Source organism: Rattus norvegicus, chromosome 5, assembly GCF_036323735.1.
Source record: "Rattus norvegicus strain BN/NHsdMcwi chromosome 5, GRCr8, whole genome shotgun sequence".
NCBI classification, from domain to species: domain Eukaryota; kingdom Metazoa; phylum Chordata; class Mammalia; order Rodentia; family Muridae; genus Rattus; species Rattus norvegicus.
Window position 1 is genome coordinate 74537501 of NC_086023.1, and position 14480 is coordinate 74551980.

Sequence of the window (14480 nt, forward strand, 5' to 3'; positions counted from 1 at the left end):
GTTGGTGGGGCATGTGTGTGTGTGTGGTTCTCTTAGCAGGAGGCCGAAGACCCTTCCCACTTGTTCCTGGATGGATTTGAAGCAGCCAGAGACGCCAGTGGCACACTGGTGGGCCGGGTGGATGGTGGACACTGCTTGCTTGATGGAATGTTGGAGGATGAAACCCGGCCGGGGGGATACCATTGCAGTCAATGTGACCGGGTCCTGATGTCCATGCAGGGGCTGCGTTCTCATGAGAGGAGTCACCTAGCCTTGGCCATGTTTACCCGAGAGGACAAGTACAGCTGCCAGTATTGCTCCTTTGTTTCTGCATTCAGACACAAGTAAGTGTCACTGGGTAGTCCCTCATTGTTATAGGGAGAACATACCTTCGAGAAGGGAGCTAAGCTGTAGCAGGAAACAGTCAGATGAATATGAAAACTCAGTTCCTTGTTCCTAACTGCTGCAACCTTGACCTATAAAGTGTACCTAAGAGTAGCAGTGATGAGGCAGCATTAGAGGTAGCCAGTGCGGGCATTTAAAAACCCGAGACAGAGAGGAATCATTACGATTTACTCAAGGGAAGATATGGTTTCCGGGAGAGCAGATGCTTTTCCTGATAGATCCACCAAATATTTAGCCAAAAGTTAAATATCACTTGAAGAAGTCAAGTTCTGTTTGGAAAGCCAAGGTCTTAAAGATGGCAAATTAGTTCAGTTAACCCTTGTGACTGGAGAATTTTTGGAAGGTAACGGGGGTTATGGATGGTAAGAATTTGATCAGGATCAGCAGGGTGGAGAGGTGAGGAAAGGCACATCTTACTAAGCTTGGCAGTCTCAGTTCAGCTCCAGGGACTCACACAGAGAAGTCAGAACTGACTTCTGCAAATGGTGCCTTCTGCATGTTTGTAGCAAGTGCATGGTCATATGCATGCGCGCACACACACACACACACACACACACACACACACACACACAAGAATTGCTGAAAGTCTTGGGAGTCTAAGAATTGGAAATATCCCATGCTTTGGACAGCTTTGAAAGTGGGAACTCAGAGTCTAAGGGAAGGAAACTTTTTGTTACATAAATATTCTTCCTGTAATACTGACAGAATATTGAAGCTAGTTAGCCTACTGTTTATCTCTGTGGTAATTGAAAACAAGGGAGATCTGTTTGCTTCAGAGTACAGACAGAATGACTTAAAGCAGGAGGAGCTGTGTTTCTCTTTAGAGAGTATGATAGATGACACACTTTTTACTCTGGTAGAGAGCCTAACATTTAGTCTTTGCCTGCATGCATCCATACAGTGGCATTAAAACTGGCATTCTCCATTCCTTAAGTATTGTACCACACTGCAGGATACACATAGGCCCTCAGTAAGTTATTTTGAATAAAAGAATAATTTATGCCTAGCATTATACCTTGGGAAAATGTGATGATCGGGGTATAATTGCTTTACAAAAAAACCAAAACTGGACAAAATAAGGTACATTTTAAAAAAGATTTGGGTAAAATGCTGAGAAATTTAACAAAGGAAAATGTACCCTAAACTTGGGGAGAATTGAGAGGGTTTCATAGATTATGGGAATTTGAGTCAAGTCTTAAAACAGTAAGTTCGAACCTGTCTAGTTTGAGAAGAACTCAAGGTAGGGAAAAGAGAGGGCCCAAGGTGGAGAAGATGTCAACCTAGGTTGAGGCCTAGCTGGTGGTTTAGTTTCAATAAGCCTTCACTTATGGGAAAAGGAATAGTAGAGTTTATCTCCTGGCTCCCCAAGTAAACATTCTATTAGGATGCCTATAAATGCCAGGAATTAGTGTATTATAATTACTGCACTGGCAAAAGGAAGAGTCTGGAATGAGTAACATTCATAATTACCAACAATTATTGCACCTGCTGATACAGCGGGCACTATCTTAAGTACCTTCAGCTATTACCTCTTTATATTTACAAAACACCCCTATGAGCTATGCCTGGCCCATTATTATCTCCATAGTATAGATGGGAAAAGTGAGGGCTGAAGAGACTAAATAGTTTTCCTGAGGCCACATAGCTCATAAGCAAAGAGCTGGGATTCTGTCTCAGGCAGTCTGACTGACTGTATAGCTCAGCCAGGGAGATTCATTTAGAAGAAATCATAGGAGATCATTTAAGAAGTTGGGGATTGAATTCATGAATGCATCCATGTAATGGCCAAATAACAAAGAGAAGTGGCATCCAGTTTGGAGTCTGGGTAAATGGCAGGGGCACTTATGGAAATGAGGAGCATTGGCTTTGTAGGAAGGTGCTGAGTCTGTGGACACAGGATGAGTGTAGGCTAGCTAACAGGCATCCAACGACACCTGTCCTGAGCCAACAGGTAGTATGTCTGTGGAGCTGGAAGGACATTTCATGTTTCAATGGTAAGCAGCCACAGTCCCATGCCAGTCACTCAGAACAGAAAGCCGGTTTCTGGGTTGCATGGACAAGAACATCCCACACCTAGTTGGCTACATTTGTTACTTTTCATACTAATAATTTATAAGAAGTACTAGGGGTTCATTCTAATTAAGTATTGTCCTCAGAAACTGCTTTTGGAAGAGTGATGTATGGCAACTATGGTTGTATTTAGAAGGGGTTTCCAGCCCACCCCTTGCACACATGATTCTGAAGCACAGTTGCATAGTGCTCCGTATTGGTATCGATCCTGGGAACGTGGCAGCCTGTGAGCAGGTTACCCGCTTTAAACTCTTCTTTCCCTCTTATTCCTGCCTGAGGGAAGTAGAATTAATGGTGCGAGAAAGGGGAGCCCTTGCTACGTTTCTCTAACCTCCCACCATCCTCCCATCTCTCCCCACCCACATCCCATTTCTCTATGTGAGTTAGATAGGCACTCTCACTAGAGAGCTGGGCAGAAAAACCTGTTTTTGGATTATTGTGACCCATGTTCTATGAAGAGAAAAATCGTGATCTGCTAAAACTGTTACTGTGAATCCATCTCTCAAGCCAACAAAATTTCTTTCTCTTTTTTTCTCTTTCTACTTCTTCCTCTTCCTCCTCTTCCTCTTCTTCGAAATAGTTTCATACAGCTGCCCTAGAATTTGCCATGTAACCAAGACTGGTCTTGAACTCCTGATGCTACTGTCTGAACCTTACAAGTACTAGGATTACAGTTATGTGAACACACTAGGCTTCTAAAAAGATCATTAATCTCTTCCTCCAGATTATCCTCCTATTAGAATGGCTCTCACAACTCTCCTATCTATCTATCTATCTATCTATCTATCTATCTATCTATCTATTTATCTATTTATGGTAATGTTGCATGTCATCATTAGAAAACAACAGGGAAGACTTGGATCAGCTTAGAATTTGGCTATTTGAAATAGCAGTGGTAAAATGTCTGTGGTTTTTTAACCCTGCTTTCCTTTTCTTCCACCTCAAGCTTGGATCGCCATATGCAGACCCATCATGGACACCATAAACCGTTCCGCTGCAAACTCTGCTCTTTCAAATCCTCCTACAACAGCCGGTTGAAGACACACATCCTCAAAGCCCATGCTGGTGAGTTGGTACTTGGGTGCCCTTCAGTACTCTCTCAAGTTGTCTACCTCACGGCCTTGAGTGAAACTGAAAGTTTCACCCATAGGAACGGAATGTAATTTCTTCTTGGGATGGTTGCATGTACAGTTTTAAAGAGGACAACAAAATTAAATTTTATTCATAAAACCAAAGTAACCCGTTCTTTTTTTTACTGACGTCCTCAACAGCTTAGAATTAGACTGTTTCGTTTTTAAGAGAAATTTCTAAATTACCTCGGCTGGATCATGGGATGACAAAAAAACTCTTTATGAATTGTTTGAAAAGGAATCCACTAAAGCAAATTTCTCCATGAGCCAGAACAAACGCTAACACAAACTCAGGAAGGGTGGGGTGGCTTAGGAGATGCTCAGAGATAAGCCATGTCTTTTCAACTTGAGTCACGAGTGTCCAGGAGCTGTGTTGTTTTTGGTCACTACATAATATTCATCCCAGGCTGTGCGCTAAGCTGTGACAACCATCAGCTTACTCATTTCTATAGCATCCCAAACAGTAGGTACTATGCAATTCCCTCTGTGCCTTTTGTACAACACTTTGAGCAGTATTACAAAAGCTTGGCTCCTTCGCTTTTGCCAGCCACTCACCACCCATATCTTTCCTCAGCTTCATGAGCACTGGACCTGTTGAGCTATTCTATCTTAGTACAGGGAAACTGCTTAAGCCACACAACTGCCCTTAACCCTCTAGAGTTGGAGCAAGGAGCAAGGAGATTAGTTATGTAGGCTTGTTTCTGATAGTATTTTAATGTCCCCGGGAAACTTCTCCTAAAGTCCAAGGAGTAAATAGCTTCAGGATTCACCTTACTTTTTAGTACTCATGTATATCATAAATTATTTGGCTGGGAAAACATCCTCATAAGCTTTTTCTCATTCACAAGGCCAGAGGCATTTTTACCAGTAGGGAGCTGGGTGAATGCTTTAGCCCAGCGAAGGTCTCTGAACCAACCAGATGCTGCATCACCTTCAAAGCAGTAAGCTGAGTGTACGTTCCTAGAGCTGACTGACTAGCTAGCCTCCTCCGCTCAGTAGTTGGCAGGAAGTATCCAGAAAGCAAAACAAAGCAATATAATTCTGCTCCCACTACACCACGGGATCTCAGTCTCTACGATGTGACTCGGAGCCACCGAGAGACATCCTTGCCTTAGAGAAAGCAGTATGTTTGCTACAAGTCTCCCAACTTGCCTATTCTCAGTTGGGGGTTTTATTTATTTTTATTAATATCTTCAGATAGGGTCTTGCTATGTAGCTCAGGCTGGCCTTGAACTCACTATCCAGCCCAAGTTAGTCTCAAAGTGGCAGTAGCCCTCTTGCATCATCCAGTGAAGTCCTGGGATTATGGGCATGTGCTCTCACGCCTGGCACTCTGTTGAGTTAGAGCTAAACAGTGCTGTATTTGACTCTTAGGTTGTGAGACAGACTCATAGCTACCTAGCAAGGTTCATGCATCAAAATGCACATTAATATTAGGGGCTAGAGAGGTGGCTTCATGTTAATAACACTTATTGCTCTTCAAAATGACTTGAGTTGTGTCCTAAGTACATATTTATTAGAGAAAATTTGAAAAACAAATATGTTCAGTCATCCATAATGTTATTATATAAAGGCCACTGTTAATATTCAATACTTCCTGTTAACTGTTTTGTCTATAAGTATTTTCCACAGTTGTAATTAGAATGTCTGTATCGAATGTTTTATGTTTTAACTCATTCTTAATTTTCTGTCTTATTACAAGTTCGACAAGAATTTATTTTAATCGTGGTTCATCAAGAGGATATACCTGCGGTTGCCTAATTATTTTCTTTTGTTTCAAAATCTACATTTTTCATGTTTTTCATGCATAAATAGTATTATTTTTCATCAATTTGTATGTTTTTTTATTCTCTGTGTGTGCCCATGTTCCACTTCTGTGTGTGTGTGTGTGTGTGTGTGTGTATGGTGTGTATGTGTGTAATTCAGATGATGTCTTGCAGGAGTTGGTTCTTTCTACCATGTTGATTCCAGGGTTGTAACTTGGGTCATGTACCTTGCCTACATGTCCCTTTACCCACTGAGCCACCTTGCCAGTCCATAAATAATATTAACCTCCAAATAAAATCTTCTCTGTATTAAGGGTATATCCCTCCCTCCTTCCCTCCTCCCTCCCTCTCTCCCTCCCTCCCTTTCTCCCTGCTTCCCTTCTTTACTCATTGGGATTTTTGTGAAAGTATCTTGCTATTGCAACCAGGCTGTGCTCTAACTCCTGATCTTTCCACTTTAGCTTAATCCTGGGGTTATGAATGTGAACCCCCATGCCTGGCTTGTAAGCAATTTTCTTAATAGACACTATCAGTGGTAGGGTTATTAGATTGGGGACCCAATTGACCTGTTGTTTCTGAAAAGGAGATTGATTTCCAGATTGATCAGACTAGTGTATATTTGTCCAGTAATAGAGAAACTCACCAATAAGTTCATTCTTAAAATGAATGAACTTGAAAGTTGGTTTATAGCAAAGGTAAGCCACACTCTTGTCTTGATTTGGTCATGGCTTTCTGTGCTGTATTTCTATTTAAATGTATTATTCAATGCTGAAAACAGTATGCACGGTTCTCTTCCCACTTATGCTCACCACACATAATTCTTCCTCCTAAAGAAATGTTGCATTTCTAGAGTATTGATTATATAGAAAATGGGGTTTCACCATGAGCTTCCCCTCTGCCCCAAATATATGTGGGGAGAAAATGGTTAAGAATGTGTCAGATGAGGGGCTACATAGCTCAACAGAATTAAATATCGAGAATTAATACAATAGGGCTCCCACAAAGGGACATTATGTTTGAAAAAGCCACCGAGACAAAGAATTAAACCTAATATTTTCTGTGAATTAAAAGAAACTTTCCCTGATTAGTTTTAATGCAGAGAAGGAGGAAGAAGTTTGAGGCACCCTCTCTGAATTAGGTGAACTGGGTGGGGATCGTACTAAAAACTGTACTGCTGTAGGAAGAAGGGGAGATTGACAGGGACCAGGTGGCCTTACCTTGAGCTTGTGAGTGCTCTTTCCCAGGACTGTGGTTGCGAGAATGGGTAGGGAGTTGACCTTGGAGGACTTCTAGACCAAGCATCCTTAGATCACCTCTCTAGAGGAGCCAATTCACTGTGTGGTTTTGATTTCTAGCCCTCTCTCTCCTGACTCCCACCTTTCCTGTCTACCTCACCACATCTTCTTCTAGGTGAACATGCCTACAAATGTTCTTGGTGCTCATTTTCCACCATGACAATCAGCCAGCTGAAGGAACACTCCCTCAAGGTCCACGGAAAAGCCCTGACCCTTCCCCGGCCACGGATTGTCAGTCTCCTCTCCTCACATGCCCACCATTCCTCTCAGAAGGCTACTCCAGCCGAAGAAGTGGAAGACTCCAATGGTAAGAATGGGTTCCCAAGGTGGAGTCAAACATGTAGGATTGGGGTGAGCTAGGATTGATTCTTCTTTTTCTTAAGGGTATTCTTATGTGAAAATATAATGGTTCAAATAAAAAAAGAGATGTGAAAGCGCTAGATCCCGGAGTAGGAAGAAGCACGCATTCAGCATCTGCATATGTCCTGGTGTTAATGTCCATGGGTACCATTAAAGCATCGTGCTGGGTAGGATGTGCCAGTGTTGGCTTCTTTTATGGTGGATTCTACTGGGACAGAAATGGAATACAAGAGGGTAGCTGTTGTTTTTATATCTTGTCTTGTAAGAAAATGTTCTGTGAAGTGTGGAGAGTGGCAATTAACCAAAAGAAGGAGTGTCAGAATAGAAGGGGGAAAGCAAATGAATGGGGAGGTCACATGATATGTAGGGATGACAACATTTTCTTATAATATCAGTTAGGAAATGGTTTTAGAACTGCTTTGCTTTGTTTCATAGCTTTGAAAGACAGGCAGAAAGATATAGAGACATGGGCTGGAGAGATGGCTCAGAGGTTAAGAGCACTGACTGCTCTTCCAGAGGTCCTGAGTTCAAATCCCACCAACCACATGGTGGCTCATAACCCTCTGTAATGGGATCCGATGCCCTCTTCTGTCATGTCTGAAGACAGCTGCAGTGTACTTATATACAATAAATAAATAAATCTTAAAAAAAAAAAGATATAGAGACATGTGCTCATTGGCAATGCTACCAAAGCATGTCAAGAATGCAGAGTGTCGACTTGGAGCTAGTCAGTGAGCATAACACTGGGAGCAAAAAGGAATAGCATCTCATTTTTATCAGAGTACATATGGAAACTGACCTGGTTGACCAATCAGCTTGCTCAGAATGTAAGATCGGCTCCTTAGTGGAGAAATGGAGAGTAGCATAGGAGAGCTTGAAACTCTTCCTTTTGCTCTGATGCCTGATACCTTCTGCAGCATGTGTGAGACCGTAACTGCTGTGGTCTATAGCTCTCCTAAGATCTATCGTTCCATCCATGGGAAGAGCTCAGTAGACAGAAAGTGGAACAAAGGCCTGGATTTCATCGTCTCCCTCTGACAGTCACGTTTCCCTGGGCAGTCTTGGTTTCTATTCCTGTATGGTGATGACATATGTAGGCCTCAGCTGGTTGTCTCGAGAGACTGAGACAAGGTACACATATAAAATGCCTGCTGTAGTGTCTGACACACAGGAAGTGTTAATGAGTGGCCATTTTATTTCTGTGATTTTTTTCATCTTCTGGTTAGAGCTGTGGTTGTTGGGACCATTTATGGCAGGTGTGGGTTTGGACTCATTCACAGAAGGGCTTAAATCAAGAGTTCTCCAAGCTGCCTTGAGAATCTGATAGCCTAACTTGTCAATGGAGTCTAAGTCTTGCTTTATCAAAACAGTAATTAGTAATCTTTAGACATGAAGTCTGTGAACAGGAGGGAACAGAAAGACCAAAATTAAAATAAAATAAGAAGCCCTGAGTGTCAGACGGCCCTTAGAGTTAAGAACGGCTAACAAGGAGGTTTCTTACAATGACTAGGAGAAAATGACCATACAGCCTCCACAGCTATAGTACTTTAAACTGCAATGCGGTTTATGGTGAGAGAATAAAGAAAATAACCCCCTTCACCCTCAAATTCTGCTCCCTGGGTTGGTGGGGGTGGTAGTATATTGTGGCCAGGGGGCAAAATCTAATTTGACCTAAATCGTAAGGTTTTTTATTAACGTGAATTTAGTTAATTGGCTTTTTTAAAAAAAAAAAAATCTGAAATGGAAGCTTTACTCCAACAACCATTTGGGTAAAACTGATCTACTTAAATACTATTCCCCAGTAAAGCCTTTTCCTGGGAAAATTCACTTGATATTAAACCTTCTTTATCTTCCTTGCAAGTTGGGTCTCAGTCACCAGATAAGGGGATCCTATAGTCTATAGGATCCTATGGACTTCCTCATCCTTTAGGTAGGATCATCCTTCTCTACCTAGGCTTAGAAGACTTGGGCTCTGTCAGCTCTCTGAACCTGTACTGGCCCTAAGCTCGTGTAGGCCCAGAAAAGCCCTAACTAAACACAGTGTCTGGCTGGCCCCCCAGCACTAGAAAATGAAATTCTTGGAAGACATTGCACACACCAGCTTACTCCAGTCCCAAGCCTGAAGCCTGATCTTTTCTTCTGGTGGGGGTTGGGGGAGGCAGTCAGAAGCTAAGCAGTGGGGAGGGGAGGGTGTCTCAACAGCACGAAGTCTGACTGTAGTATGAGACTGTAGCGCACAGCCGCAGGAAGGCAAATTCCTAAATGCACTGCTGGTCGTTATGCGCTATCTTGAGAAAGAACACGTTTGCTGTAAATGCTCTAGGTGGTAACCATTTCCTGAGATCCACATAAAACTCCTTGGACCTGTACGGTTTTTAACATATATAAATAACCTGTATCCAAGCACCAGGCCACGATTAGTTTAATTTGATGGCAAAAAAGTTGATTAGGAGGTGGGGCGAACAGAAAAGTGGCATCAAATAGACTGTTCTCACAGAGGAATAATTATGCGGAAAGAATAATTAATAGTTTGTGCATTCGATAAGTGTTTTCTTCAAGCTTTGCTATAGATCTCACATTGTTTAGTTCGGCCAGGAATGACTTAGGCCCACGCTAGGAGAACTGTTTGCCAGGGAGCTGGTGGTGGATTCCTAGAAGCAGCTCAGTCTGGAGGATGGAAAAACAGCTGTGGGGCTAGACAGTAGCCTGTAAATCATGCTTAGAATGGTGTTTGAAACACACATGTGAAATCCAATTGCACATTTTAATAGGGAGAAGCTGTGGGGCTATTGGCTCTCAGTTAGGGTTTCCCACACTGCGGATGCCAGGACACTGAACGCACGAACCAAAAATGTGTTGCAGGCCTAAGGGAGTGGAGATCCATAAACCGAGGGAAATGGCCAGTATGTCCTTGGCTATCTAAATCCCTCGTGAGCGATGAGAGTAAAATGGGCTGACATGCTCATCGCTGTTTGCAGCAGGCAAATGCTTGCTGTCTTGAGAACAAGCCAGTTCTTTCTGGCAGAGGGAAAAGGTCCAAAGGGGAGGTTCTGTCTAGGCTCTTCTCAATCCTAACCCAGAGGGATGCACTGAGGGGAGGGGGGAGGGAAGCCAAGAAAGCAGAGATGAGGGGTAGAGGGCAGATTTCAACCCCAGCTGCCTGGCCACACACCTGTTCTGAGCCTCGGCAGGGCTCTTGGGCTTGGAGCTGTCAGTCTTGACATGTTTCATGGATCCTCTAAATACTTTGCATGATCAGTTGCTGGAAAGAAAAGCAGGGGCTGTGTATTAAATAATAGGAAACGGCACTCAGTTGCTATTCAAAACAATGCATTAGGGGGAGACAAGGAAGGTTGTCAACAAAGGGAAGTGTGTTTACTCTGTTCCTTCTCCTACCATATAAAAGACAGGACTGGCTGCTTTTTCTCAGGCTGTTTCCAAGTCTCTGCTTTCAGCCCAGAGAAGTGCATAGAGGCACAGCTGTAAAACAGCAAAGAAAGCTGGGCATGTAGTTTAGCCGTGAGGTTTGTTTAAGTCTGAGAGGCGGCATGAGGTGTGAGCAATGAATGTGTGTAATTGAAAATTCAGCCATGTCCTTCCTGCCTTTCTCCTCCTTGAGTTTCCCCTGGCCAAACTGAGTAAGCGAGCAAGCAAATAAAAGATTTCTTCTGCCCGTCTACTTCTGCCATATGCAACTGATTACTTTAGGAATTCATTACCATGAGATTGTTAAGACAAAAGGTGGGTCCGTGAGTGTAAAACGAATGTAAATAAAGGCTTGAGCTCCCCACTTGCTCACCTAGTTATCATCATTCCAAAGAAAAACACAAAGAACTTGTGCATGACACCCCTCCAATGGAGAAGTCTTTGGTTTTGTGAATTATTAAGAAAAAACATGTAATAAGCTATGTGAATATTTTAAGTTTTGGTAATTTTGAGGTAGCAAGAAAATGTATGGAGCAATGTGATTTGTTTGTTTAAGTATGTCTGGCCTTGAACTCACTGCATAGCACAGGCTGCTTTCAATTTGTACAGGTACCTGGTGGCCTAGGCTTCCGGAGTAGTGGGATTACAGGCATCTGCTACTGTTCCTAGATGCTCTGTGCTTTAGCTGCCCTTTTAAAACTCTAAATTATAGAGTTTTTGACTAGCACTATTTGGGTTGGGGGACAGGCATATCTTCCTGAGGAACCATAGACAACTCATATCCGAAAATCACAGTCTTCTCTATTCATTCAAAGTTGACTTCAGTCATTCTTCATTGCAGAATGTTTTCAATAACCAATCCTGATGTTCCCAACCATTTCTGTAGCTGCTAAGTTCATCCTTCCGACTTTACCTGTTGAGTAAGCTTCCCTGAGTATGCGGAAGGATGTTTTCCCTGGCTGCTTCTCCTTATATGTTTGTGATTCTCCCTCCCGTACTTTGAAGGCTGATTTCTAACTCTTTGGATTATTCTTTTGTCCCTTTTCTGAGGTCTGTATTTGCCCTTGTGGATATACCATAAGACAGTTGGGTTGGTACTTTGGAAATGCAATGTTCTTGTGACTGGTTTCCTGGAAGCTTCCTAATTTTCAATTCAATTGACAGTACTGAGTCCCTGTGCTTACCCAACTCCACAGAACTATGCATCCCAGTGTTAAGTTTCTATCCATTTAAGAGAAAGTTTCAAAAAACAACAATTTGAAGATGAAGCCTTAGGGACTGTTCTCACAGGGAGATGTTCTCACAGAGCATCTGATGCAACTCTTCTGCTGTAGTGAACAGATCTTCCTTAATGTAGTATTTGAAATGTTGTCACTGTCCTTTGTGGAGGAGGGGAACTCAGGCTTGAAGTAGAGCGTCATAAGACGGTAGCAGCATGGTAGGACTGGAGAGAGAGGGGCATTGCTAGAAGGTTGCCAGGTAGCCGAGTTGCCTCTTAGAGCCAGTACATAGTCACCCACAACGGGCAGTTTTTTTGTATGTTTCTCAAGATGCAAAGTTTTGGGAAAATGAAATCCAAGCTCCAAGGTTTTTCATAGAATAAAACAGACCAATAAAAACTTGTTGATGACAAGTAGGACTTTTATTCTCCCTAGAGCATTGTAGTAATGGCTATGAGATGCCCACTTTGTGTGCAACTCTTGTCTTGGCCAACATATTTAATATATGGGATATTCCAAGGTGTCAAGTGCAAGACATTAGGAAAAGCCTTCAAAACACCAGTGCGTGAGTTACATGTGAGTAAGCACGAAGGAGAAGAGTGTTGAGGCTATCTCTAAACTATCAACTCATTTAACCTTGGCTGCTACGATACTTGACACCTAAAAATTGAGATCTGGGATGCCGGCTTTCTGAGGAGAAGCTTTTGAGAGCTCTAAATAGGTCAGACATAAAATCCAACCTTTGAGAGGATCCAATTAGTTGGTAGGGCATCAGACCTTCCACGCAGGTTCCAATTGCAATCAGATTTCTCCTGGGGTGAAGGAAAAAAAAAAAAAGAGGTGGTTTCTCTCTTTAAAAAAATGACAGCAGTGAAATGGAGACTTGTGGGTGAATAATTGTAAGATACAGAGATTTACATCGTTTATAGCACATGGGATATAAGACATAATTTTAATGGCTTGACTATAATTTTTAATAGGTTCTGCTGGTCTAAGAACTATCTGACCAGACACCACTAACCTTCCCTCTTTGACATAATTTCTTCATAGAATGCAGTCTGGAGTTTATTTTATGCTTATTTTAAAGAATGACAGTTCTACTGTAAAGTCTTCAAAAACTTTGGCTCCCAGGAAACAAAGTAGCCTGAGAGATTCTAGCTTGCACTCTGGTCTCCAGAGGATAAGCTACTAGCGCTGGCATTAGTGCAATGCAGGAAACTTCCAAACCGGTGACCATCTTAAACCTGACTGTGTGATAGACCCTTCCCAAGAAACCCACCTGCCCCAGATTTGGGACTTTACAGTTTTAAAAAGTTGTTTGAGAGTTTTGTACATTTACACAGTGAATTTTAGTGTTTATGAGCCAGCCACATTTTTGTGTGTGAAAGATTAGACGACATTTCAAGTGTGGACTTTCCATGTCCTGGGGACTTAGTCAACAAGCCCATCTCCCGTTCCCCAAGCCAACAGAAACACTTGGTCATCAGAACTATAAATCACATATTACCAAACACACACAAAACTAGTTCCTAGCAACACTGGAGTTTGCTCCATAATCCACATCTGTCTTTTGTAGCCCCACTGAGCTAGGTGGAGATTTTCTTCTGCCTTCCAGAGCCCCAGGGGAAATGTCTAGAAGAAAAGAAACCTACTTTTTCATGCTAGGTTAAAAAAATACATTCAATTATTACTCCGATCATCTAAAATAATCTTGATTCTTTTTCATATCATTGCCTACCTTGAGCTTCCTGTTTTACTTTGATTTAATTTGATCAGAAGCTCTTCAAGCTGTCCTAAGACCTGTATGACCTAGAAGTCCTCTCTTTTCTTCCAAACCCTGCTGTTTGTAAGAGAACTTTACCCGTGGCACAGGAAGAATACAGAATCCAGGGAGAGCAGTAGGAATGAACCATGATTCAGAGAGAAAGATGTAAGGCAGCATTGCTGGGGCAAATGGAGCATTGCTGGGGTGAAGGATGTGTCTCCTGAGGAAGACTAGCTTGTGAAAAGAATTTCTATTCTTAAGTGCTGAGATGACAAGATACTAAAGATAGTTTTGAAAACCACTACTATTTTTCTTTAAAAAAAAAAATAGAAAAGCTCTCTAAGTTTTGATGATGTGACTTGGAAAGCATGTCTTCATAGTGTGTGTATTTTCCTAAGTCACTCAGAATCCTGTATCAGACATACCCTATGGTAAAATCTCAGTGGTGATGCTAGCAGATCAATAAAAAATGAGATAAGGAAAGGTCGTGGTGGTATGAAAGGTGAGAACTCAGATGAACGATGTATTTATTTTCAACTGGGGGTCTGTCCTTTGCTGCAGAGGCCTAGGAAGGAATCATTTCTGGCTTTCAGGGCTCTAATCCTTTTCCAGGCTCCACCCAGGGAGCTGTTTGGCTGGCGGCTGGGGGGAGGGAGACAAGGTCCAGCTTAAGTTTCATATACCAGCACACTGCTCTCTGGGAGTCAGTTCCACCACTAGGTTCTTTAGCTTCCTCAGAATATTCTTAGATGAATCTCACAAGCCAAGCCTCTTACATCATCTTTTATTTTCACACACTGCAAGTTTTCCACAACTGCACTGAAAGCCACACAGAGACCTCAGACCATGCAAACCCTTCATCTAGTCTTAGCTTTTAGCACTGCTGCTGATTTTCTCCCTCTGGACTAGAGAGAAAGCCATCCATTATGGTTTATATAAGGACCCTGTATGTCTCCATGTTTGCTTCCTAAGTGATTAAAAATAATCATTTTTATTAACTTAACTCTTGCTGATTGCTTTAAATTGATCATCTGCCTTAATACGTGTCACGAGTGAGAGGCACA

At 42.3% G+C, this 14480-nt stretch overlaps 1 protein-coding gene across 7 annotated transcripts in view; it reads left to right on the top strand.

Annotated features, from left to right (window-relative positions):
• Zfp462 (zinc finger protein 462) overlaps window positions 1-14480 on the top strand; it is a 140638-nt gene that overhangs the window by 72118 nt on the left and 54040 nt on the right. For 4 of the 7 annotated variants that reach the window (XM_039111032.2, XM_039111033.2, XM_039111031.2 and 1 more), the window contains exons 5-7: window positions 37-323; window positions 3401-3519; window positions 6761-6952. In XM_039111032.2, coding sequence (XP_038966960.1) covers window positions 37-323; window positions 3401-3519; window positions 6761-6952 — 598 coding nt within the window. The other 3 variants (XM_039111037.2, NM_001427395.1, XM_063287930.1) reach the window with 2 other exon arrangements.